This window comes from Suncus etruscus, chromosome 6 (assembly GCF_024139225.1).
Source record: "Suncus etruscus isolate mSunEtr1 chromosome 6, mSunEtr1.pri.cur, whole genome shotgun sequence".
Classification (NCBI taxonomy): Eukaryota; Metazoa; Chordata; class Mammalia; order Eulipotyphla; family Soricidae; genus Suncus; species Suncus etruscus.
In genome coordinates, this window is record NC_064853.1 from 52,654,311 (window position 1) to 52,680,597 (window position 26,287).

The 26,287-nt window shown below is 41.9% G+C and overlaps 1 protein-coding gene across 2 annotated transcripts; it reads right to left on the reverse strand.

The window, feature by feature from the left end:
- Positions 1 to 4,055: 4,055 nt before the first annotated feature.
- Positions 4,056 to 24,503, reverse strand: RCAN3 (RCAN family member 3). Of its 2 annotated transcripts, none has more exons than XM_049775029.1 (5): positions 24,314 to 24,503; positions 17,823 to 18,072; positions 8,620 to 8,793; positions 7,511 to 7,682; positions 4,056 to 4,718 (listed from the first exon to the last, which is right to left on the reverse strand). In XM_049775029.1, the coding sequence occupies exons 2-5, from the start codon at positions 18,015 to 18,017 to the stop codon at positions 4,546 to 4,548; spliced, it is 714 nt and encodes a 237-aa protein (XP_049630986.1). In that variant the 5' UTR covers positions 18,018 to 18,072; positions 24,314 to 24,503; the 3' UTR covers positions 4,056 to 4,545. The 2 variants fall into 2 exon arrangements, with proteins under 2 accessions (XP_049630986.1, XP_049630987.1); XM_049775030.1 differs by lacking the exon at positions 24,314 to 24,503 and adding an exon at positions 19,643 to 19,673.
- Positions 24,504 to 26,287: the final 1,784 nt, after the last annotated feature.

A 26,287-nucleotide genomic window follows, 5' to 3' on the forward strand; every position in this document is an offset into this window, starting at 1 on the left:
TGGTCCCTGAGACTGCTAGGAGTGATTTCTGATCACAGAGCCAAGAGTAACCCAAGTGCCTCCAGGTGTGGCCCAAAACCAAAATAAATAAACGGGCCAGAGTGATGGCGCAGCATTAGGGCTTTGTCTTGCATGCAGCTGACCTAGGTTGGACTGCGGTTTGATCCCCCAGCGTCCCTCAAGCCAGGAGCAGTTTTTTTTGCTTTTGGGTCACACCCAGCAGCACTCAGGGTTTACTCCTGGCTCTATGCTCAGAAGTCAAAGCCAGGAGCAATTTCTGAGCACATAGCCAGGAGTACTCCTGAGTGTCACTGGGTGTGGCCTGAAAATAAAAAAAAAAATTAAAAAAAAAAAAAGAAGATTAAATAAATACATTTCTGGCAGTAGACTGGCAGATATTTTAAGTAAAAGTATCTCAAGGACTAAAATGTATGTATCTGACATGCTACCTGTTAAATAAAATTTGCAAAAATAGTTGAACAAAAATCACCAAGAACATAATTCAGCAGACTGATAAAAAGAACACTAACTTTATTTTATTAGTTTTAACAACTAAAATTGTTACAATCACAAAGAATTACAAAAAACTACATTCTGCTTCTGTCACCTTTCAGTGTCCTTAAAGTACGAGAGCGAAATTGTTACTTCAAGCTTACTAAAATACAGAATACATGTATATAAATTACCACACAGATTCTTGAAGTACAATGAATACTCACTACACTGTATTAATATATACCAGAAAGATAACATACCCACAAATATAACATAAAATATTTTTTTCTAAAAATAATAAAACAATAATACATTCAACTCCTGGGTTCAAGTAAAAAAGAAGTGAAATTATTGAGAAACTTTTTTTAACTCAATACATGCCAGGACTCTTTCCATAGGCTGAGAAGCAGAGATAAGAGTATGGCACAAGAACAGGATTAGCCACTTCGGCTCAACTTGGTTTCCAATTTGAGTCTGAAAGATTGGGGACTAAATAGAAAACAATACAGAAAAAGTAACACAAATAATCTGCATAGATATAAACTTCGATTATGAAAACAAAGAACATCCCAAGCTATGCAGGAATTCCAAGAGTTCTGAGGACATGATTTTGTCTCAAAAATAAAATGCAGTTATACAAGACAAAACTCAGATACCTTATTTAGCAAAAGGTCTTTAAATTTCTGTTTAAGAGGGCAGAGACACTGACTCAGCCCAAGTTCAGTTCTTCTGAACCTTGGCTGGAAACTTCTGAAAAGCAACATTTTAATAACCTTTTGGTCAGTTAATCTAGCAGCTGCTATCATTTCAGCATGAAAATGCTACTTGTGTATTTGAAAGAAGCAGGCAGCAGAAAATTATACCCTGTTGAGTCATGATTAAAGCAAACCACATTTCTAATTAAGATGCTATGGCCAACTTATCAAAGGGAGTTTAAAAAAAAGCATTACATAATAGGCTAAAGTTCACAAGTCTCTAATTTTTTTTAAACGGTGAACTTCTTGGGGTGAGGAAATTGCTCAAAGGCTGGAGGACATGCTTTGAACCCAAGGGACCAGGTTTGATTCCTGGCATGTCACAGTCTCCCATACACTCCCAATAGACCCAGTATGAGCCAGATATGACCCAAAAACCTAAATGAAAAATAAAGGTGACCCTCTAGAAGAGAAACTTACTTCAAATCTTAGCCAGGAAGCAATTATTTCCCTAAATGTTTATATGTTTACAATTATTATAATTTATTTTCTTTTGTTTAGGAAGATGTAAAGGTGCAGAAAGAGAGAAGGGGGGTGGGAAGGGAGGAAAGACTCACCAATTTCACCTCTGGAAGAAATTAAACGAAGGAAGGAATGAAGTACACAAGGGGAGAAAAGTGGTATTTGTAGCAGTGAGCCTGACATACCCAAAGTATTCTATGTTACTCTTTGCTTAATAATGTTTGAAGTTCTCTCTTTTTAGGGTGCTTATTTGGAACACAACCAGTAATGCTAGGGGATCATGCAGTGACAGCAGATATTGAATCATGTAGCTTTAGCCCATAGAGCTCTCTCAGCCCTGAGGTTTGGTCTAGAGGCCAGTCTTCAGCTTAACAGAACTCCACAAGCACTGAGAAAGCCATTCCAAGGTAAACTACTTTGAGATAGCTACACCTCAACTTGCTTCATTAAAGTCTTAAGTATGACTACATTTTCATTTCATTATTATTAACATCTTAGAAAGTCCACATCAAATGTCAATGTAATTGCTGGCTACCAAAGTACTTTTGGGGGGTCATACAAAGAAGTGCTCAGACTTACTTTCCTAACTCTGTGCAAACTCAGGGATCACTCCTGGTGTTGAGCAAGGGAGCAGATGTGGTGGTGGTATCCAACTCTGGTGGTCACATGCAAAGGTACCTTCCCTTTTGTACTATCTCTCTAAGGTTCTAGACCGTTTTTTTTTTTTTTGTTTTGTTTTTGCAACACTGTCAGGAATATTCAGGGGTTGCTCTGGCTCTACACTCAGGAATTACTCCTGGCAGTGCTTGGAAGCCATATGGAATGTCAGGGATCAGGTTGTCAATCTGAACTCAATGTATTGTTTATGGAATCACAAATTTTATTTGAATTGACACTGAGGCATCACAGGGACAGAATTTTAAAGTAGTTGAGCTCAAGCACACCAGACAATTTTGTGCCAGGGGTAGTTTAGAACTCGGAGACTCCATCATAATATCTTATTTACTATAATGTTACCAAGAATATGCAGACAGTAAAGATTGAATTTTACATTTTTTTTTGTTTTGTTTTTTTTGGCCACACCCGTTTGATGCTCAGGGGTTACTCCTGGCTAAGCGCTCAGAAATCGCCCCTGGCTTGGGGGGACCATATGAGACGCAGTGGATCAAACCGTGGTCCCACGGTCCTTACTTAGCTAGCACCTGCAAGGCGCTTACCTTACCTCTAGTGCCACCTCACTGGCCCAAAAGGAAGCATGTTATTTTATTTATTTATTTATTTATTTATTTATTTATTTATTTATTTATTTATTTATTTATTTATTTTTGGTTTTTGGGCCACACCCGACGGCGCTCAGGGGTTACTCCTGGCTATCTGCTCAGAAATAGCTCCTGGCAGGCACGGGGGACCATATGGGACACCGGGACCAACCATCTTAGGTCTTGGGTCGGCTGCTTGCAAGGCAAATGCTGCTGTGCTATCTCTCCGGCCCCTTGAATTTTACATTTTAAAAGAAGCAGCCCCCTTGGTTTATTAGTCCAAACTCCTCTGTGTTGCTCCTGAGCAGACCTACAGAAGGCCCTCCATTTGCCTTAGAAAGAAAATCAACAAAGTGAGTTGAGTTGGCCAAGTTTCAGACCAAAAGCAAAACATTCTGAATTATGTGCTTTCCTCAGCAGGGACTTCAAAGTTTGAATGGATGACAGAGTTAAAGAGATGCTTGCTTCTAGCTTAGGAGGTTCAATGTAAGATTCTGAAACATAACAAGAAACAAGTCTGTTAGGTAAATGCCAACTGTGTGCTGAGGTCAAACATTTCACCAAAAAAAAAAGTCTTGGCTAACAAAATATTCTCCTTCACCACCACACAGACCATAGAAATAGGAAGGCAAAAGCTTTTCCTTCAAAGTTAGCAAGGAAATGTTTAAGCAAACAATTTATAAGTGGTTGCCTATAAGACCTTATCAAGACATTTTTTACTGTCAAGCTATGACTGACACACAATATGTACATAACAGACAAACTCCAAGGCACTGGAGACAGTCTGGTGTGCTATAGACTAGAACATGATTACAAAGGGCATGTGGCCTGAGGTTAAAATGAGTCAAGCTTACTGGTGATACTTTCCACTTTCCAAGGAGCAATATTTCCTCTAGGAGGGACAGAGCAGAGGAACAGTGCCTGTGTGATACTGTCCTCCTCTGGCCAAGCAGGACTAACAGTGAAGAGAACATAGCAGAGCTTGGTGCCTTTGATACAATATTCAAAGTGCATTTGGCACTTCATCCCCTAACCTAGAGAATACTTGAGAAAATTGAATTTTTTTAATTATCCTCTATTTCAGGTCTACACTCATGCAAAACCAAAAATTTATGTATGCTGAATCAAACAATTCACCTCTGATCAATAGGTTAGTGAGAAGCTATCACATCAGTACAAAAATACCCACACGAGATTATTAAAATTCTAAGACTATTTTTAAATCCATACAAATGGTTCTGTACTCAATGACTACAACTTCAGTTTTAGGCTCCACCATACTATGCAGGACTGGAGGAATGAACATGGCCAGGGAGAAATTGCTACTGTTTAGAAATGATCAAGATTTGCCACGTGTTGGGACAAATCCTTTAAAGTGCTGTTGTGAGTATCGGTTGCCATTGTGAGCAGGTACAATTAGCGGCCACCTCTCCACTGAGCACACAAGAATGGGCACACTACTTTTGTTTCACCCACTCATGAGCAGCAATGCTGAGATCAGCAGGAGGTAGGATTCCCGATACTGAAGAGCAGGAAGGCAGCTGCCTCCACTACCCAGAGGCCTCAGTGTTCAGTCAGAAGGGCTGAGGCTCAATGGCTGCTGTGTTTGGAGTTTCTGGACGCCTGGTCTGGGTGATTTTCTGTTTGGGAACTTTGGTTTCTTCTTCCTCCTCAGTTTCACTTTCACAGACATGAACCACCACACTGGGTGTGGACTCGGTTCCTGCATGAAGTTCGTATTTCTCTCCTATGGAGGCAAAAAAATGAGAAACAGGACAAGTCTCATACCTAGCAACAAGCCTCTTCAAACTTGTTTCTACTTATAGTTTAAAGCTGATTACATGTTTTTTGGTTTTTTTTTTTGGTTTTTGGTTTTTGGGCCACACCCGGCAATGGCCAGGGGTTACTCCTGGCTGTCTGCTCAGAAATAGCTCCTGGCAGGCACCGGGAACCACATGGGACATCGGGATTTGGTCCTGGATCGGCTGCTTGCAAGGCAAACACTGCTGTACTATCTCTCCGGGCCCTGATTACATTTTTTTAAATCTTTTTTTTTGGGGGGGGGGGGGTCATACCCGGTAGCACTCAGGGGTTACTCATAGCTCTATGCTCAGAAATTGCTCCTGGCAGGCTCAGGGGACCACATGGGATGCCGGGATTCGAACCACCTACCTTCTGCATGCAAGTCAAATGCCTTGCCTCCATGCTATCTCTCTGGTCCCATTTTTAAATCTTAAAAAACCCATGTCAGAGCAGTAAAATTTTCTTGTTTAGCATAAAAAATATTATACTGGGGCTGGAGCGATGGCACAAGCAATAAGGTGTCTGCCTTGCATGCACTAGCGTAGGAAGGACTGTGGTTAGATCCCCAGTGTTCCATATAGTCCCCCAAGCCAGGAGTGATTTCTGAGCACATAGCCAGGAGTAACCCCTGAGCATCACCGGGTGTGGCCGAAAAACAAAACAAATACTTTAAAATGTTTTTTCTATGCCTCATGCATGCAAAGCAAGCACTTTGCCACTGAGCCACATCATGGGACCCTTGATACCTTACAGATGATGCAAAGTTCTGCCATTTCAAGAGAGGTGCTAGTGGTAAAACCAGTGTACTGTTCATGCTCCTTATCTTTATTTAAGGCTCTGGATTTATTCTCCAGCACTTTTCTTAACACTCCCACACCCCTTAAAAAGGCAGCATTAGTGAGGAGTGCTGAAAGGGGAGTTGAAATGCAAAGTCAATTGTCTAACCGGTCTTCACCCTAAAAAATGATGACTTCCTCTTCTGCATGTCAAAGACCCACCTAGGCAGGAAGAATTTTCTAGATAGGTATTCTACCTTAGCTCTCCCCTATCTCCCCCACCCATGGAGGTGGTCTTAAGTTCCCAAAAAACACTTCGGTTACAACTGGCCTCTTTCTCTTGCTCCTCGAGGTGGAGAGGTCCCGGACGTGTGTTTCACCCTCATGTGTCTGATTTGGATTATTTCCTGTCACTGCTCCTGCTCCAGAACCACTTTCCCAGAGGGACTATGGCATGTAGAGCCATTTACAGTCAATGCCTAGGGGATTACTATAGCTACTTGCCTCACAGTCTGAGGTGCTGAGTTCAATCCCTGGTGCTGCCTGGAAGCACTAAGAATGGTGCTAGCAGCTCTGCTGTTTGGGAGCCAGTGCAACAAGAGTGATGAGTCACAGCACACAGCTAGGTGTGTGACACACCTGTTAAGCTTGTGTACCAACAATGTTAGTGGGGGGGGGGGGGAATGTGGATTTTCAGGGAGTACCATTGCCTACAAGTGTGACTCTCAGCCACAATGACAACAATAGGAAGGTAAGGATGAGGGAAATAAGTGCACGTGGCAATTAAAGTTACGTCAGAAAGGTTTGTTTTCGTACTAAGATGCCGGCATGGATCTGGGTGCCATAAACAATTTCTTCATTATAGGACCCAGATATCTGCGTCAAAGCTCTGTCTAGAATACTACTTAAACACTTGCCTCAAAATACCTCCTGTATTTCCTTTAAGTTTTATTTAGCTTTTACTTTTTTTTTTTTTGGTTTGGTTTTTGGCCACATCTAACAGTACTCAGGGATTACTCCTGGCAGAGCTTGGGAGACCATATTTGGTGCTGGAAATTGAATTGGGATCAATTTTGTGGAAGGCAGGTGGCAAATAACATTAGCTTAGGTGGACAACTAGTTTGAACACCAGTGGCACTGATTTATTTTTTAGGTCATACCTAGTGATGCTCAGGGGTTACTTCAGGCTCATTGCTTGGGGGTGACTCCCAGTAATGCTTAGAAACCATGTAAGTGTTGGGGATCAAATCTGGCCTCCTAAAGGACAAACAAAAGCTCAAGCCTTCTAAGCTATCTTGCTGGCTCTGGAATTGAGTATTAATTTTTTAAACCATTATTTAAGAAAGAGATATAGATAAAGGAGAAGAAAAAAAAGGAGTGAGAATAAGCGTGGAAAGAATGATTGGCATTATCATCAACTCCTTGATATTCAATGTTTAAGTTATTGGCCTTTGTGTGTATACACACATATAATAATTTAATAATAAATATAATAATATTTATATAACATATAAATATAATAATTTACACATATATAATTTAATTAACCACCTGAAAGGTATATTATGATCAATATTTTGTAAATGTGAAAATAGAGGGTCAGGGGCTGGAGTAATATTACAGAATATAGGGTATTTGCCCACATCAATCTGTGTTTGATCCCCAGCATATGTTAAGGTCCCTCGAGTCCTACCAGGAAAAATCCCTGAGCATCAATGGGTGTGGCCTCCAAACCACCAACACCCTCCCCCAACAACAACAACAAAACCCCCAGAGGCTAAAAAAATGGAAATCAAACCTTTGCTCAAGTTTACTAAGAAGCAAATGCTAGAACCTGATCTGAGGATTCTGTGATTTTATCCTCCACTCTTACCATTTTGCCACTAGCTTTTCTAGAACACAGATGACTATACCCCTTAATACAAAGTTGTATGGAAGAGAAAAAACAGATTTTTGTTACCTGGCCCCAGTTTAGAGACAGCACAGAGTAAATCGTAATTGATAAGTGGTGTGGCATCTTCGCCCTGTTTCCAGCCCACTGGAGGAGAAGCTGGTGGGGAGATGAGGAACTGTTTGGTTGGTTGCGGTGGCAGTAAATAGGATTTATCCTGGGTTTCACCAGAAGTCTGAACCTGCAGGGAAGGAGGTACTTAATACCAGATTGTAACTGTGCTATTATTGTGCTTCATTTTCATCTGTATGTCAACCATTCCATATCTATGGAGAAACTGATGACTTTCACTTGGGCTATCTTGAACACTTGATGGTTTGTACCAAGCACTCAATAGATATTAGCTGAATAAAAAATTGATACAACGAATGACAGTAAGAACTCCAATTTTTAATTAGGTATCCTCATCTCTACTGTAATAACTCCAACAAGATGTATCTAGACATCTTTAAGTATGCAGTTGGAGAATGATGTCATTTTTTTTTTTCAATTTGAAGGCTGAGTTTGCCCCAAATAGTCTATCCCTGAATAAGAAGACAGCATACTTAATGAGTAGAAATCTAAAACCTTATCTGACAAAGTACCCTCGGAACCAATTCTGGCAGAAACTGGCTTTTCAAGCAGTTGTAATGCAGGATTAAAAGTTATGTATATATATATAAAAAAAAGGTTATGGGGCCCGGAGAGATAGCACAGCGGCGTTTGCCTTGCAAGCAGCCAATCCAGGGACCAAAGGTGGTTGGTTCGAATCCTGGTGTCCTATATGGTCCCCCGTGCCTGCCAGGAGCTATTTCTGAGCAGATAGCCAGTAGTAACCCCTGAGCACCGCCGGGTGTGACCCAAAAAAAAAAAAAAAAGTTATGTATAGGGGTCGGAGAGAGAATACAGAGGGTAAGGTGCAAGCCTTGCACAGGGCTGATCCAGGTTTAATCCCTGGCATCCAATATAGTTCCCTGAGCAGACCAGGAATAACCCCTAAGTGTAGTGTCAGGAGTAAGCCCTAACCACTGTTGAGTATGACCCAAAATCCAAACCAAAAAAGATCCCTGGTACAGAGAACAGAGATTATGATCTTAATTTGGATGAGTCCAGTGTCCTTTGCACTATATATAAAGTACCTGTGCAAAATACAGCTTCAGCTTCTTCCCATTGAAGTCTGTCTCATGGAGTTCTATCCGTGCTCGTGCTGCTGCTTCAGGTTTGCTGAAGTTGATTCTAACTCTTCTAAAGCTTTTAAACAACTGAAATGTGACATGGTCATCATAGATGGTGAAAAGTGTTTCAAATCTCTCCTACAAGGCAAAGTGCAGTGAAGCAGAGAGAATGGAAAGAGAAGACAAACCTTTTAACAAATGCAAATTTGAATCAGAAAACACAATTAACGATATAGATGTTTTCTCAACTGACCATTTTCCCAAAGAGTACGATTTCCTTGTAGGCATTCGAGAGTATCTCAATATTTCTTTATCAAAATTTACAGTTACCAAGTTTTGTTTCTTTTTCTTTCAGAGCCTTGGATCAAACCCAAGGCCTTACATATACAAAGCAAATGATTATTGTTGAGCCAAATAATGTAAGACTTTTGTACTGTGTGCTATCTATTTCATATTTAAGAACTCGTGTTATATCCTAGATATTTTATAGCTCAGTTCTGACATTTATATCTAGAATCTATTCATATAAGTTGGGTTATTTTTGGTTGGGGGAGTCACACACAGTGGTACTCAAGGGACAATGCTGGGCTAGAAATGAAACCTGGGGCTTTACACATGCAAGGCAAGTGAATAATATCATGGAATCTGGTCACAGAAGTATATTAAATATTCATAATTATCAATATTTATGACATATTTTCCTCATAATCCATTTCAAAGATGGCAGATTTTTGTACCTTTAAAAAAGAATCAGAATTAAGATTTTAAGGAATCATTCTAACATATTTTGAATAAAAACATTAAAATTTCCATAGGAAACAATTATGAACATCAACACTGAACATAACAATAGGGCCTGTGATAGCTTGTTTTGGATGCAGATGACCCGGGTTTGATCCCCAGCATTCCATATAAGCAGGAGTGATTCCTGAGTACAGAGCCAAGCTTTATATCCCTGAGCACAATTAATAAATTATGAAATACTAACATTTTTTGACTACATTGAACAATTTTCCTAGCAAAGTTTAAAGAAGCATACACTTAATCCTAATAGTCTACAATTAAATTTTTATAGTAACATTAACTTTCCTGGTATGGTTTCAGGGATTGAACCTGGGATCTCACATAATCAAGGCAAGTATAACAAGCTGGCTAAATTCCCTGCCAAGCTATCTTGCAAATTACACATCTACTTGATAATCACAATATTTATTCCTATTTTATTTCAAAAAATTTTAGATTGTCTTTGGGTCTCCCTTATGGGTGCTCAGGACTTACTCCTGACTGCAATCAGGGATCACTCCTGTATACAAGAACATTTACTAATTACAAAGAAATTTACTTTTTTTTGGGGGGGAGGCACATCCAGTGGTGCTCAGGTTACTCCTGGCTATGTGCTCAGAAATCACTCTGGCTTGGAGGACCATATGGGATGCCGGGGGGATCGAACCATGGTCCATCATAGGCTAGTGCAGGCAAGGCAGATGACCTTACCGCTTGCGCCACCACTATATCCCCAGAAATTTACTTATTTTAGAACATATTTATGAAGGTTTTCAGGAGCTCCATATTCAGTTATAAGTCCTTCTAGAGAGCACCCCAGCTTTAGAGTAGATTGTAGAAAACATAAAGTATTTCTACGGAAATTTCTATGGAAGCAAAACATTCAGTTTCCAATCTGAACTAAAAGAAAAGAATCCTTTACTGGTAAATTTTCACTTCCACAAAACCAAAGATTTCAACAGGTGGATTCCTGAGTTAGGCATTAGCACAAAAGGATTTTAGACTGCAGATAGGAGGTAAGGATCATGTGCTGAAAATGCCTGGTGACTAAGAGTGGTCATGTGGCCATTTAGAATTTGCTCAGAAACCAAATTATTTTCCTTCTTAGAATTATTCTAAAAAATATTTCACTTCTAGGAGCCAGAGAGACACAATGCCTGACCCAGTTCCATCCTTGGTACCACATATAGTCCTTTGTTTCACCAGGAGTTAATCCTTGAACATAGAGCCAGAAATAAGCCCGAACATCTCTAGATATGGTCCCCCAAACAAAATCCAAACTAAAAATCACTTCTATAAGGTTCCTAAATTCTCTAAAATGAATTCCAACCTATTATAGGATAGCTGCACACTGACAAGTCCAACTCAGGTCCTGGAGCGATAGGAGAGTGGCTAGGGCGCTTTGCACGTGACTGATCTGAGTTAGATCCTCAGCACTGCATATGCTTCTCTAAGCTTGTCAGGAGTGATTGATCCCTGAGTACAAAGCCAGGAGTAAGCCCTGAACACTGCCAGGTGTGCCCCCCAAAACAAAACAAAAACAATGGAAATAAAAGTTCAACTTAACATAAACCACTTTGACTTCTGATTGTCAGTTGGTATGTCCTTTTGGCAGTATATCTAAGGTGAAAACACAAATAAGTCTCCAAACTAGTTAGAGGAGTTTCCTGTTACATACAAGTATCACAAATTATAGATCAAAAGCTGCCTTCATATGCTGAAATCAACTGTGTGATATCATAATGTCAACAGTGACATCAAAGGCTTCTACTCCAATTACGTACAGAGACCTGATAGCAATTTTCTTGGGAATCCAAGAGAGTGCTCTGTAGCTGAACAACGGGCTTACTAAAATCAGTAAGCAAAAAAGGTCTGATGGAGGGGCCGGGTAGGTGGCGCTGGAGGTAAGGTGTCTGCCTTGCAAGCGCTAGCCAAGGAAGGACCGCGGTTCGATCCCCCGGCGTCCCATATGGTCCCCCCAAGCCAGGGACGATTTCTGAGCACATAGCCAGGAGTAACCCCTGAGCGTCAAACGGGTGTGGCCCAAAAAACCAAAAAAAAAAAAAAGGTCTGATGGGTTTCAAAAAGCAACAGATGAGGATGAGAACTATATGTGTGTCTCCTGACCTTTCTGGAACCACTACTTGTTACTCTTTGCTCCCCATCTTAAAGCAAAGGTTCATCAATTTTACTGAAAATAATTTTGCCACATTCCTTTGCAACAGTATTAAAAAGAAAAACAAATCCAAGGAGCTCAACACTTCTATATATTGAACTGTTCAGAAGAAGGAATGCTTTGATCCATTCAACAATGAAAGAGCCCTATTGTCTTTTCTGTAAATGTGAATAGAACAGTCATCTCTTCAGTGCCCAGAGGCTGCAGGCTTACAGCTTCAGAGGTAAAGTGCCATTTCTACCTGCAGATGGGAAATGTATCCAGTTGTCCAGTGTCACTGCTGACTAAAACTATCAGAAAGATGAATCTCACTGATCCAAGACACCTCATATACTTGTAGGCAGGGTGAATTTTTTCTGACTGTTGGTTTTGGGCGTGGAGCCACACTCAGCAGTGCTTAGGGCTTACTCCTGGCTCTATGCTCAAAGATCATTCCCAGAGGGTTTGGGAAATCGTAAGTGGTGCCAGGTATGAAAATCGGGCCAATCTTGTACAAGGCAAGTGCTCCTGTCAGCCTTACTTTATCTCTAGCTCCAGAAGGGTGAATTTTATTATTATTATTATTATTACTATTATTATTTTTGTTTGCTTTTTTTTGGGGGGGGGGGTCACATACAGCAATGCACAGGAGTTACTACTGGTTCTGTACTCAGAAGTTGCTCCTGGCAGGCTCAGGGGACCATATGGGATGCTGTGATTCAAACTGGGGTTTGTCTTGTGTTGGCCACATGCAAGGCAAACACCTTACTGCTGTGCTATTGCTCCAGGCCCAGAAGGGTGAATTTTAAAACTGATCTTCTTTTGGTGGTGGTGGGGGGAGGGTTGAATCACATCTGGTAGCATTCAGGGGTTACTCTTCGCTCTATGCTCAGAAATTGCTCCTGGCAGGCTCAGGGGACCATATGGGATGCCGGGATTGGAACCACTGTCTGTCCTGGTCTGTGCTATCTCTGAGCACTATAGTTCTGGGTCTTAATTCATAAGTGCAGGTATGGAAGGGGGGAGGGATAAAACATCAAACATGTAGTCTACTGTAACCTCTGCCTACTAGTTTTATGTCACCTTCTTTACCTTTTTAAATCTTAAAGAATGAAGGTCCTAAGAAATTGTTCAGTGGTCAGGGTATATGCCTTTCATGAACAGAAACCAGAGTACAATTTTCCAGCACTGCATGGTTCTCTGAACATTTCTTGGTATGTGTGTCCTTGATGGCTCAGGTGACCACCAAAATTCTGGTTTTGGTAGCACTATTTCATTGGGCCTGAGCATTAAACTGTCTGCCTATTGCCAGGACTGGATCCTGACCTCTCTGCAACAAAACATGAAACTGACTTAAATTTAAGATGTTAAGGGCCCGGAGAGATAGCACAGTGGTTTTTGCCTTTTGCAAGCAGCCGATCCAGGACCTAAGGTGGTTGGTTCGAATCCCGGTGTCCCATATGGTCCCCCGTGCCTGCCAGGAGCTATTTCTGAGCAGACAGCCAGGAGTAACTCCTGAGCACTGCCAGGTGTGGCCCAAAAACCAAAAAAAAAAAAAAAAAAAGATTTTCTTTGTTGTTTTGGGCCACACTTGGTAGCACTCCTGACTCTTTGCTCAGAAATCACTCCTGTTAGGCTTGGGGGACCCATATGGGATGTCAGGAAGTGAATCTAGGTCCGTCCTGGGTAGGCCAGGTGCAAGGCAAATGTCCTAACACTGAGCTATCACTCTGGTCCCAATATTGATTTTCTTGTATTAATGCTTAACATGTATATAGATACATACTCTTCCTCAGTGGAACCCAAATCTCTATCTTCTTTACAAAAAAAGTAGTCAAATCTATGACAAATAATTTTTAATAGTAACAAACTGTGGATGTATACTAGGTGGGAAAGAAACTATTCTTTTTTTTTTTGTTTTGTTTTGGGGTCACACCAGGCAGCGCTCAGGGGTTACTCCTGACTCTACGCTCAGAAATCGCTCCTGGCAGGCTTCGGGGGACCATATGGGATGCCGGGATTCGAACCACTGACCTTCTACATGCAAGGAAAACGCTTTACCTCCATGCTATCTCTCCGGCCTCGGGAAAGAAACTATTCTTGAAGGAGTGTTTATTACATGGACAAATACCATCAAAGCTCAGTAAACTGCACATTTGTCTATAGGTGAGTCTTACATAAGTTAAAAAGCAAAGTCAAAACAAGAGAAGAGGTGAGAGGAGTTGGCTATAGAAACCAGCTATAAAGATAACCCCCCCCACCACCACCTCTAAACGCAGCCTGAATCCCAGCCTATATGTGGGAGTAAGCTGGAGCACAAAAGCTGATGACCTTAGATTCTACAGTCCATTCCCATCAGGGTGATCTGTCCTGAGCTGTTAAGTCTCCTATTCTGTGACTAGTAGTTATGGCAAAGTTGAAAAAGATCTACACCTTCTATGCCCATTTATGTATGGATCATATAAAACTCATTTTCAAGAAGTTTGGTGAACTGCACCAAACAGAGCACCTAGCAGTGCTGATTAAGATTCACCACTTCCACCTAATCACAGCTTTAAGGGTGAGAGATGATGAGGTTATGTCTGAAAATCAACTGTTTGGAGCAGGAGAAAGCACAATGCCACTTCCTGTGGCATATGATTCCCTAAGCAGTCAGGAGTGACTCCTGCTGTCTGGAAGCAAAAAGCAGACATTTACCCCCATCCACTGCAGGGCATGTCCCAAACCAAAAACAAACAGAAAAGGTAGATGATGCCTTAAAAAATGTTCCCCTTTGGGACCAGAGCAATAGCACAGTGGGTAGGGTGTATGCTTTGCCAATCTGGGCTTGGTCCCTGGCATGCCATATGGTCCCCAAGCCTGCCATAAGCGAGTTTTGAGCATAAAGCCAGGAGTAATCCCTGAGCACCACTGAGTGTGGCAAAAACAAAAACAAAATCCTCCACTACATATATACTCATAGTGCCAATTGGAGCAAGAAAATAAAAAATCACTTAAATTACTGAACAATGATATGCAGTTATGGGAATTGCATTAAAATGTGGACTTCAGGACAATAATTTTCAATAAGATTATTTAGGCAAAAAGATTATAAAACAAAACAAAACAAAAAGCTTCATTTTGAGGTTTGCCTGTGTACTTAACAAGTAATTCAGAGAATTTTCCCCACCCCTTTAGTCCCATCTAGATCTTTGAAAGCATATACATATTAAGTTCTCTCTTACCACTGCATCTATCCATTCATTTCATCACATACACAAATAAGGTCAGGCACTATTCTAGGTACTCAAGGATAAAGCAAGAAACAGATGCTGATTCTTGTGTGTTATACGCTATTAGTCCGAGTTTTGTTTCAGGAGGTGAAGGTAGTTAAGGGGGTAAGGGGCAGGTGTGGTAGGGCCAGCTTCACACTCTTCCTAGAAATCATATAGTGATGGGATCCATCTCTGGGCCTATCTTTCCAAAGATATATAACAATTATTTCAAACTGACCCTTATTGATCTAAGTTTTAATAATTCCATTTGTGTTGTAGCAAACAAAAGATTAATCTGTTTATGCCTACAAGGTTGGCTAGAATGGTGGGTGGGATTGGTATTTGAACATTTAAAGCCTAAAATGACTGTATTCAACTTGGTAAATCAGTGTTATAATAGCTTTTAAAACAGGAACTAACCAAAATAAATAAGCTTGGATTAGTCAATATTGAAAAGTTTGGGCCTGAGCAATAGTTAGCAGGTAGGGCACTCTCGCCTTATATACAGCTAACCTGGGTGGTTCATTCCCTGATATCACATATGGTCTCCTGAGCCCCACTTGGGGTGATAACTGAGTGCAGACAGGAGAGTATGCCCTTTGCATCTCACTGGGTGTGGCCCCAAAACCAAAACCAAAAAAATTGTGGCTTCTTCATATTATATCATTTTAAGAACTCATTCAAGATTAAGTTGTAATATTTGTGGTTTCTCGCAACAAATAAAACATGGTCAATCCAATTATATTAAAATTCTGAACTCTGAAAAAGTATAAGGGTGATTTCCAAATTTCTGTATTATGTTGAAATCCAGGAAAGGAAATTAGTATTAGTCAAACAAAACCCAACACATCACATATGAATTGGCAGCAGCACTCACTCATCATCGCTCTTTTCATTCTGCATCTCAGGACAGGCTAACCCCGAGACTCTGCCACCTGGCCCTGGCTCCGGCTTTCCCTTTCCCTTCTACCCTTGACATGCTGTTCACCATCTTGTTATTGTGCAGTTCTGATCGCCTCTGCTCAGAAGACTATACTTCACAGAAGAGCCAGCTCCCGAGCTTTGCAGGGTGATCCCTACTTATCTTCCCAACCTGATTTCTCTGGCCTTAGGCTAAATACCATTGACCTATCTGTCAACTATCAAGGAAGACTTGCTACCTTCTGGAATATTCCATTTTCACAGTCTCAGATACAGTTCACTGATCATTCTGTTTCCTTAGCCAAATTTCCTTTTCCCTCCCTGGCTAAGGTCATATCCAGCTCACACAACTTTCTCCAACTTCTCCTCATAAGTTCTTTTATTCCAGCTGGCTGTGATTCTCTCCTCTCTGAACACCAATATACCATCTTTCATCAAACCACTGTCACCTCCACTGCAGGACTATAAACTGTCTATGGCAGAAGCTGTTTGTCCCATCTAGTCCTGGAAGTAATAGCATAGTGCCTTACACATGGACACACAGAAGTATATGTTCACTGAAACTTTATCAGTTCACTAGAAGGAAATACTTGGCTACACAAATAGGAAGTTGGTAACATATTTTGATAAATATGCCAACTTTTTATGAAGGGCAGAAATATTTTACATTTGAAACAACTAAGATCTATACGTTTCTGTGCTGTCATGATGGAAACATAGCCTCTCACACTCATTCCTCCTCCCCTATTCCCACCTCAGGCCTCTTTTTTCAGGTAAATAGTAAGTGAATAGGATAAAGGCTTTAAATGATAAACAATCTCTACCCCTCAGACAAACTGAAGAAAAGAATATAAGAAATGTTAAGAAGTTAGTTACAATGAAATTATAATAGTTCAATATATAAAAGTCCTAAAATATAACGCATATGTGCTTGTGTGTGATTTTACTTCCAAATAATAGCAAGCAAGGTTAAAAATCAATAATTTGGGGCTAGAGAAATAATATAGAGATTATAGAACTTGCTTTGCATGCAGCTGACTCAGTTTAATTGTGGGTACCACATGTGTGGTCCCTGAACACCCGAAGGAATTACCTCTGAACACAGAGCTAAAGGTAGACCCTAAGAACCAAAAGATGTGACCCAGGGGCTAGAGTGGTGGCAGAGCAGTAGGGTGTTTGCATTGTACACTGTAGGACAAGCTAACCTAGGATGGACCAAGAGTCGATCCCCTGGTATCCCATATGGTCCTCCAAGCTAGGAGTGATTTCTGAGCACATAGTCATGAGTAACCCCTGAGCGTCACTGGGTGTGGCCCAAAAACAAAAAACAAAACAAAACAAAAAAAAAGATGTGACCCAAACTGATCCTTCCCCCAAACCACTAGTTCTTCCTAATTTACAGGTTCCAAAAATAAATGAGTAAATGATTAAATTTGCTATGACTGAACCAGAACTCACAAACAAGTTCTACTCAAAATATTTGAGAATAAAGACTGACCTTTAAATACTTATTTGTCAGATTGATACAACATACAATAAAACACTGCAGAGGCTGGAATGAGAGTATAGCGGGTATGGCATTTGCCTTGCACAAGGCCTATCTGGGTTTGATCCCCAGCATTCCATATTGTCACTCGAACACTGCCAGGAGTAATTCCCGAGTGCATAATCAGAAGTAACCCCTAAGCAATGCTGGGTGTGGTCAAAAAAATTGACAGCAGCAGGGGTCTCAAACTCAATTTACCTGGGGACCGCAGGAGGCAAAGTCGGGGTGATCCTTGAGTGCAAAGTCAGTAGTAAGCCTTGAACATTGGGGTGTGTGACCCAAACAACTAAAACAAAACAAAACAAAACAAAAAAAGATTCCTCTAGGGCAGGGCCACAAAATGTTGTACGGAGGGCCATTTGCAGCCCGCGGGCCGAGAGTCTGAGACCCCTGCGTCTAAAGGTTGCAGTACACTTTCTGACCTTGCTGTGGATCAACAGGCAAATGATCTCTTACATTCCCTGAATCTACATACTTCAATGCAGGGAAAAGTAAGAAGTATGCCTACCTTCTGCTCTTGCACTTCAAACACTGCTTCGTGGACACTACAAGCAAAAAGTGAGGTAGGCAGATCACTTAAATCCATCATCTCTTCCAAATCATCTTCGTTTTCACCAAAGATCATCTCTTCTTCCTCTTCCTGATCACTGTTGCAGAGGTCTGACTGGCTATCATTCCAAGATTTCATAGTGTCCCTCAGCATGACTCCCTACAAGCAGCTGTTTTCCCTTTCTTAAGTTTTGTCTACCAGGTATGTACTGTTAAAGACAAAATGAAACAAAACCCAGAGATAAAGCCAAAAATATGTTCCAATCAATCCTCAAGAGAGCAATTCATCAAATGAAGCAATTTTATTCAGGAAAGATAAATCAGTGGTAAAATAAACTCATTACATACTCTGAAATGAATTCTAGATACTAATTTGATTTGCTTAGCATATTTTATGTAGTGTGCAATCCATTTCCTTGGCAATGACATATTATGAAAATAAAAAGATAAAGTTTTCTCATAAAATTGGGAACAAAAAGAGCTTCCCCTACAAACTCAGATAACATCAATATGTGCACTGGTTTATAAGCAGGAAGAAGGGAAACATGAACCAAAACTGCCTTGGCATATTTGTTTTAGGTTTAGGTCTAGACTGAAACTGACAGCAGAACAAAACCCACACTGATTCACTTACCATCTGCACTCTGAAATATGCTGTGATGAGCTGATTATGGTGTTCTTAACCAGTTTGCTCTTTTTGAGTATTCTCCCACAGTACTAAGTCACACAAACTAGAAATAGATAAATTGACTTTTGTTGATATTAGAAATATTTAGTAGGCAAAATCTTGACAAAAGAATGCACAAGGGCTTGACTTTATCCTGAACTTTAATTTTAAACCCAAGGTAAAGAGCTGAGAGTCCTTCTGTGTTTAATAATGAAAAGACTTTGTGTGGACAGATGCAGTGTGTGTCTGTCTCCTCCTAGGATCTGTACTCATTGGAGAATCTTGGGCAAACACATATTCCAAGATTCTGAAATATGAGAAATAAAATTTAAGAAATATTTACAAGGCACAAAAATTAATTGATCATGAAATCACTAAATATTACCTAATTTGTGATTTTTTTTCCCTTTTATTTAAAACATAAAATTAGAGGCAAAGGAGATGGTGCAAACAATGGAAGCATGTGATTTGTGTGCAGTATTTGTGTGCAGTTTGAGCTCTGGCAATACAAGATCCCCTGTGCATTACTGGGATCCTCAAGCACTGAACCAGTAGCACCAATACTAGGTGTAGTCCCCAAACAAAAAAACAAAGAGTGCAAGTACATTCCTCATATAGAGACCTTTTAAAATGTTGTTATAGGATTAAAAACATTAAAATGGCCAAAGAAATAGCACAGCAGTAGGGTGTTTGCCTTGCATACAACCAACCCAGGATGACTGTGGTTCGAATCCTGGCGTCCCATATGGTCCCCTATGCCTGCCAGGAGCGATTTCTGAGTGCAGATCCAGGAGTAACCCTGAACGCTTCCAGGTGTGACCCCAAAACCAAAACAAAAACAAACAAAAAAAAAACCAACAACAAAAACTTAAAAACTACTAGTGATACAACTAACATAATATGACGTTCAGGATCAGTGAAAGTGAGTTGTCATATGCTATTTCCTAAAGGCATTCATTCATGTTTGTATTTCCCCGCTCCCATGCCCCAGTTTAAAAGATCAGAGAGATATCTCAATAGGTTGGAGTGCAAGTAGGAGGCACAGGTTCAATCTCCAATACTGTATGGTCCCTAAGCACAGACTGGTATGAGTACAAAATCCAAAACCTTACCTTGAACAAGTTTTAAATTTTGAGAAAGTCTATTTTAGTAAGTTGTTTGTTGTTTCAAGTTTCTTCTAACTGCTAAAAAAGTAAAAAATGAAAAAGATCAGTATGGGAAACAATCCTTTACTTTACTTAAATTCTTAGAATGTTACACCTTCACTTCCTGCTTGCTGCCTTAACTTGAGTCTTTTTTTTTCACTTGGAAGTATTTCAAAAATATTTTAAACCTAAAATAAGAAGCTCCTAGATGCCCTTGACCCAGTGCTATTACTTACGTGTTTTTGCATTTGTTATTATTTAATTCCTTAAAAAAATTTTTTTAACAAGTGGCTCCAGGGAGAGTGGAGAGAGAGTAGAGCAGGTAAAGAGCATGTTTAGCATGCTGCTGACCCAGATTTGATCCCATATATGATTCAAGGAGCACCAACAGGAATGAGTACTACTAGATGCAGACCTGAACTAAAAACATTTTAAAAACCAAATCCTTAATATTATTATGATTATTTTTGGGTTTGGGGCCACTCCTGGCTGAGCTAAGGGCTTACTACAGGCAGGTTTAGGGACCATATGGGATTCTGGGGATTGGACTCGAGTCAGTCATATGCAACACAAACACCCTACCCTTTGTACTATTTCCCCGACTCCAATATTATTTCAACTAAAGTATTCAGCAGCAAACCTAATCAATAGAACAGGCTCCAGAGAAACTATTGGCAGCAGTAATAGACTCCACTATGAAAAGATTTAAAGATTTTTAAAGAGATAATCCTGGTGCCTCTTTTATAGGGCTAAAGGAATTTATGCTGTGATATCGTATATATACATATGATGATGGTTATCATAATCATATAGATGATAGTTCTCTTGCTAAACACCAGTCATAATCTAGTTTTACAGATACAATTTAGTCAACACTGCCAACCATTTCTTACTTTGACATCACAAATGTAGCTAAATTGGAAAAGAAATAGCAATGATTCAAATCAGCCAGTAGAATGACAATTCTAGCCTATCTATCAGATAACTGGCAAAACATAGTTTAGTAAGGCAAAGAAAAATCTCATATATATGTAAATTTACCTATCTATAGGTTAGCATAGATGCTGCTAAATGGAACCTACATATTGATTCTATGCTAACTGGATTGTTGTTGCCCAATTCAAGTAGGACAACCAATTTGTGCCTCCATCTATTAAGGCAGAGAAATTTGACAGGTTCAACAGAAGGGCTGAATTCTCCAACTTCTGAAAGCAAACGTCTGTGCTAATCAGGGGTTAGCATCATCTCCAGCAGCAACAGTAGCTGCTATTGGTTTCTGGCAGATCGTTTCTTCATGGAAACATCAAATGAGTGGAAAACTCCAACTAGCACCACCATCTGCTCAGTTACAACAGGTCTTGTGATAAAAGTCCTCCATAAAGGCAAAACGAAGCACATAGATTTGACTTTGCATTTTAAGTTCTGATCAGGGAAAATTAAATTTCCCTTCTAGTATTTTGTTATTTCGAAAAACAAAATTTCAAAGTAATATGCTTTTCAGCTCGATGATCATTTAAAATATAGCTCAGCTAGATGCACTTTATCATTTTGTCCTGTGCTCAAAATGCTGCTGAACAAACACTGGAAGCAAACAAGGACCCATTTACTTCTCAAGCGCCCTGTTGAACAACCTTAGAAAAGTCACTTAGCTTTTTTCTTTATTTGTTTTCAGATCATTATAAAAAATACTTACATATGTTGCTTAACTACTTAACTTCTCTTAAAAACTTCTAAATTCTAGGACCAGGAAGATAGCTCAAAGTCATGTGTTACATTTATGAGGCCCCTAGTCCTATTCCCAACACAGAATGTCTCAGTAAGCATGGAACCAAATCTTATAGTCAGACCAGGCATCAGTGTGAGTGGTCACTTGGGTTCCTCTGAGGACACATTAGGAGTCCCTGATCAAAAAAAAAAAAAAAAAAAAAGAACAAAAATCCCAAGTTATAAGTTTGTGTTTTGTTTAATGGGCCACAACTGGTGGTGCTCAGGGCTATTTCTAGGTGTATGCTCAGGAGTGATCTCTTGGTAGTGCTCATGGGACCATATGTGGTGCAGGAATTAGAACCACAAGCATGCCAAGAGCCCTACCTCCTGTACTGCCTCGCCAGCCTTCTAAATTATAATTTCAGATCAAATTTCCTCATATCTCAGTATTGCAAATGAGGGAGTTCTGGATCACTATCTTGCAAACCTTCAATCTTCCTCCTCATAAATCACTTATCGATAGAAATTTAGAATGTTTTAATGCTGTGGTTTCAATGCTGTTGGTGCAATTTTTCTTAAAAAAAAAAAAAAAAAGGTAAAAGTCAGCTCTGTGTTTTGTATTTCTTAATGACCTCTGTCCTCTTTTCATAATAGAACTGATTTTATTATAATTCCCGAGATCTTGTGCTTCTCCAGGAATTTCTAAACCCCAAAGAGAAACAAATAGCACCAACAAATCAGAACTGCTACAACACACAAAAATAATAATCTTTAAAGATTATTAAAGAATACTGAATAGAGGTCTAAAAGTCTAATGCTATTTGGCTATATGTAACTTTATTTTTGAATATAACCTCTATGTTAAAATAATTTATTGGGGGAAATGTGCAGAGCCACTGTCTGATCACCACTTTCCGTGGTTTAATTGAAAAAAAAAAATGATATAGAACTTGAAAGCTTCTATTATATCACCAGCACTGGCCTAATGGATTTCCAAATCTCATTACTTTTCTTTTTTTTTTTCACATTACTTTTCATAATATTTTGTTTAAATCTTTCAACCAACAAAGCCTCTAATACTACATGGAATGTGTTCATTGGTGGCCTTAACATACATATTAAAGGGCCCGGAGAGATAGCACAGCGGCATTTGCCTTGCAAGCAGCCTATCCAGGACCAAAGGTGGTTGGTTTGAATCCCGGTGTCCCATAGGGTCCCCCGTGCCTGCCAGGAACTATTTCTGAGCAGACCGCCAGGAGTAACCCCTGAGCACCGCCGGGTGTGGCCCAAAAACCAAAAAAAAAAAAAAAAAAAAAAAAAAAAAAAAAAGTAAAAAAACATACATATTAAAAAAATAAATATTGGGGCTGGAGAGATAGCATGGAGGTAAAGCGTTTGCCTTTCATGCAAGAGGTCATCGGTTCGAATCCCAGCGTCCCATATGGTCCCCTGTGCCTGCCAGGAGCAATTTCTGAGCATGGAGCCAGGAGTAACCCCTGAGCACTGCCGGGTGTGACCCAAAAACCACAAAAAAAAAAAAAAAAAAAAAAAAAAAAAAAAAAAATAAATATTACAACTCAAGTGGGAAAAATTTTTTTTGTCTCTAAGAACACAGAAACCTCTTCCAAAACTAAGGAAGAAGTAAAATATAATATGCACTTGCTCAAAAATGTACTGCTGGGGCTAGAATAATAGAAGAGTGGTAGGGCCTTTGCCTTGCAAGAGGACGGCTAGAGTTCTCTCCCTCAAGCCTGCCAGGAATGATCTCTGAGCACAGAGCCAGGAGTAACTATTGAGCATTGCCATCAGGCGTGCTTGTCATCTCCCAAAGGAATGCAACGTTTCAAGACCTTTCAGTTTTCACTGCAAAGTTCATTTCTGGGGTTCGTAGAGAGCTCAAAGGGCCCAGGAGGGCAAAGCCTGGCACACAAGAGGCCAAGCTCTATTGCAGGCACCAAAAGCTCACGTCTTCTCCACCATAACCCAAATGGCTGGCAGGTGCATGGGATAAATCAAGTATGGGGGGGTAGCCCCCAGGTCTGCCCCCAACTGTTTATTTTTAGAGAACCGTCAAACAAAACCCCATCAAAATGCAGAATGCACAAAATCCACAGAAACACGTTCGTTCTAATACAGCGTATTTACAAATCGTGCTACGGGCTCACGAAATCATCTTCCAATCCTGCGAAATGAGTTAGTTCAAAACCCGTTGCTTCTCTTTCCAAACATCAGGCTATTTTTCTGGGGGAAAAAAAGCAAATGTGGTGTGCTGGGCTCCCCTTTCCAAAGGGTTGGGGGGGGGGCGAGTAAATTCGATGTGAGCGCTCCCCCGCCACAATCCTGCTGTCTCCACCCGACTCCTTAAGCCCTGAAGGAGACAGATGCTCTGATTCAACACAGAAAGCCGGGAGGCAGGCAGCAACCCGCACAACAGCGCCGTGGCTCCCCGGGTCCAGGTGTCGGATGATGGATGGAAGGAGAGAAGTTTCTAGAAGTTAAGGGAACCCGTCGAGGCCCGGCTTAGCCGTGCAGGGTGCAGAGGGGGGCGAAGCGGGGCTGGTCTTCCACGTCGAGCAGTCCTCGTGTCCCAGAAGGCGACAGGCAGCTTTGCCAAGGGCCGACAGCCAGAGAGAGAAGGGACGATGGATGAATCCCTCGGCGCCGTTTTGCAAGACGTCACTGCAAGCGAGGCTCCCGGGCCGGCCGACTGGGACGATGGACGTGGCAGGCCGGGACGCCGCAGGTACCGATCTGGGCGCTTCCTCAGGAAGCAGATCCGCCTCATCTGATCAGGGGCATCCGAGGACCGTTGCTTTTCTTCATCAACTTCTCTCACCTACCTTTCGTCCTCGCAACCCTCTTCCGGGCGGGGAGCAGACCCTGCAGAGAGAAGCCCGACGCCGGCCCCACCCTGCGCAGGCAAAGACTCACCTAGGCGCCGGGCAGTGAGGAAGGCTGCGAGGGAGAGGCCGGAGCGGCCCGACGGGGGCCAAGGAAAACCCGGCGTTCACCTGCAGCAGCTGGACTAGCGCGGACGCTTCCGGCAGCAGCCGGCTCGGAGCTCGCAGGGACCCGCACCCTCGCGGTCACGCCCTCGATGCCGGCGGCCGCACGAGCTCCCGAGCTCAGGGCCAGCTCGGGGGGGGTGGGGTGGGGGGGGGGGAGCAGCCAGCTGCGCGCGCGTGCGCGCTCTCCCGGGCTCGCGCGGCCCCGCCCCGTCGGCCCCGCCCCTTTGGCCGGCGGAGCGCGCCCCGCGCAGGCGCCCGAGGGCGGCGGTGGCTTCAGGGCTTCCTCGCTCGCGCCGGCCGGGCCGGCGGCAGGAAGCGGCCCCGCCCCTCTCGTGCAGGCCTGGAGGTGGGGGTGGGGGGAGAGTGGGAAGCGGTGCGCGCGCATTTGCTCGCGTCGCTCGGGTTTCTTCTGGAGCCCGTGGTAGGTAGAGCTTGACTTTGCGGCCTTGGGGCGCCGGCTTGTCCTGACACGCACAGGTAGGGGTTCTATTGCATCCTGATAACGGGATCTTCGACGATCTCTAGTTTTATTTCCACGACCAGAAAGAGTTTCTCTCTCTTTTTTTTTCACCCCCGCTATAGGGGTTGCATGCATAGTTAGCACGGTGAAGGTTGACTTAGGGCCCGTTACTATGTACACGGCGCCGCGTGTTCTGGGAGCTTCGCCTCGTTTCACCTCATGGCAACCAGCGAACCAGTGAACTGAAGAGGGCTTTCATGGGTTTAATGACTCCAGAAGAGGCAGCTTTTAAGTAGAGAGCTGGAGGTGGGACCCAGTCTCCATCACTCCTCACTCCTCCCACTTCCCTTCCCCTCCTGCTCCCCCATTTATTCCCCTCCTCCAGCTCCCCGCCCTTTCCCCCCCTTTTTCCTGTCCTTCCTCTCCGTTGGAATAATACTGATAATATTGAGATTTCTCTAATGCTTTATTTTCCCTTTACTAGACACTCTTGCTTGATTCTCAGAAGCCCCGAGCGCAGCCAGGCACCCTTATGCCTATTTTGCTATTTTGGAAAAGCAAGGGTCGAAGCTGCTTTTCAATGAATTGTTCAGACTTCAACGATAGGATGGGGCTTCCTCGGCAGACATTGTTTTTTTTTTTGTATGTGTGTGTGGTTTTTGGGTCACACCCGGCAGTGCTCAGGGGTTATTCCTGGCTCCAGGCTCAGAAATTGCTCCTGGCAGGCACGGGGGACCATATGGAACGCCGGGATTCGAACCAATGACCTCCTGCATGAAAGGCAAATAAATGCCTTACCTCCATGCTATCTCTCCGGCCCCGGCAGACATTGTTGTTGCTTATTACAAGTCTTCTGAGCCAAACTTGGAAGTGAACCAGTGTCTTTAGTTTCTTGAGAAAGAAGTAGACACAGACCAGTGAGGGAATTGTGTATTATTGGTCTGCAGATCCTAGAAGAAAAGCTTTGCACATCTGTACTATCTCTCCAGCCCTCTGATCTCTGTTATGTTTAACTAACTAAAGAGATAGGGTTGGCATCACAAAGAACAAGAACAGCCAGGGCTGGTGTGCATGCGGGGAGAAAAGGGGTTTCTTATTCAGTGCTGGTGGGAATGTAGAGCGACCACCTTTTGGGAAAACAATACGAAGATTTCTCAAAAAACTAGAAATTGGGGTCAGAGAGATGACATGGAGATAAGGTGTTTGCCTTGCATGCAGAAGGACGGAGGTTCGCATCCCGGCATCCCATATGGTCTCCTGAGCCTGCCAGGAGTGATTTCTGAGCATAGAGCCAGGAGGAACCCCTGAGTGCTGCCGGGTCTGACCCCAAAACCAAAAAACACAAAAACAAAAACAAAAAACCCAACAACTAGAAATTGAACTTCCATATGATTCAGCAATACCACTCCTAGAAATATACCCTCAACCTCGCCCCCC

Excerpts from the sequence above, each read along its gene's own strand:
- RCAN3 (XM_049775029.1), bottom strand. The coding sequence starts at position 18,017 with ATGCTGAGGGACACTATGAAATCTTGGAATGATAGCCAGTCAGACCTC. Across the intron at positions 8,794-17,822 it reads TTGAAGTGCAAGAGCAGAAG|GAGAGATTTGAAACACTTTT; the intron begins GTAGGCATACTT and ends TTTGCCTTGTAG. Across the intron at positions 4,719-7,510 it reads TGTCTCTAAACTGGGGCCAG|GAGAGAAATACGAACTTCAT; the intron begins GTAACAAAAATC and ends TTGCCTCCATAG.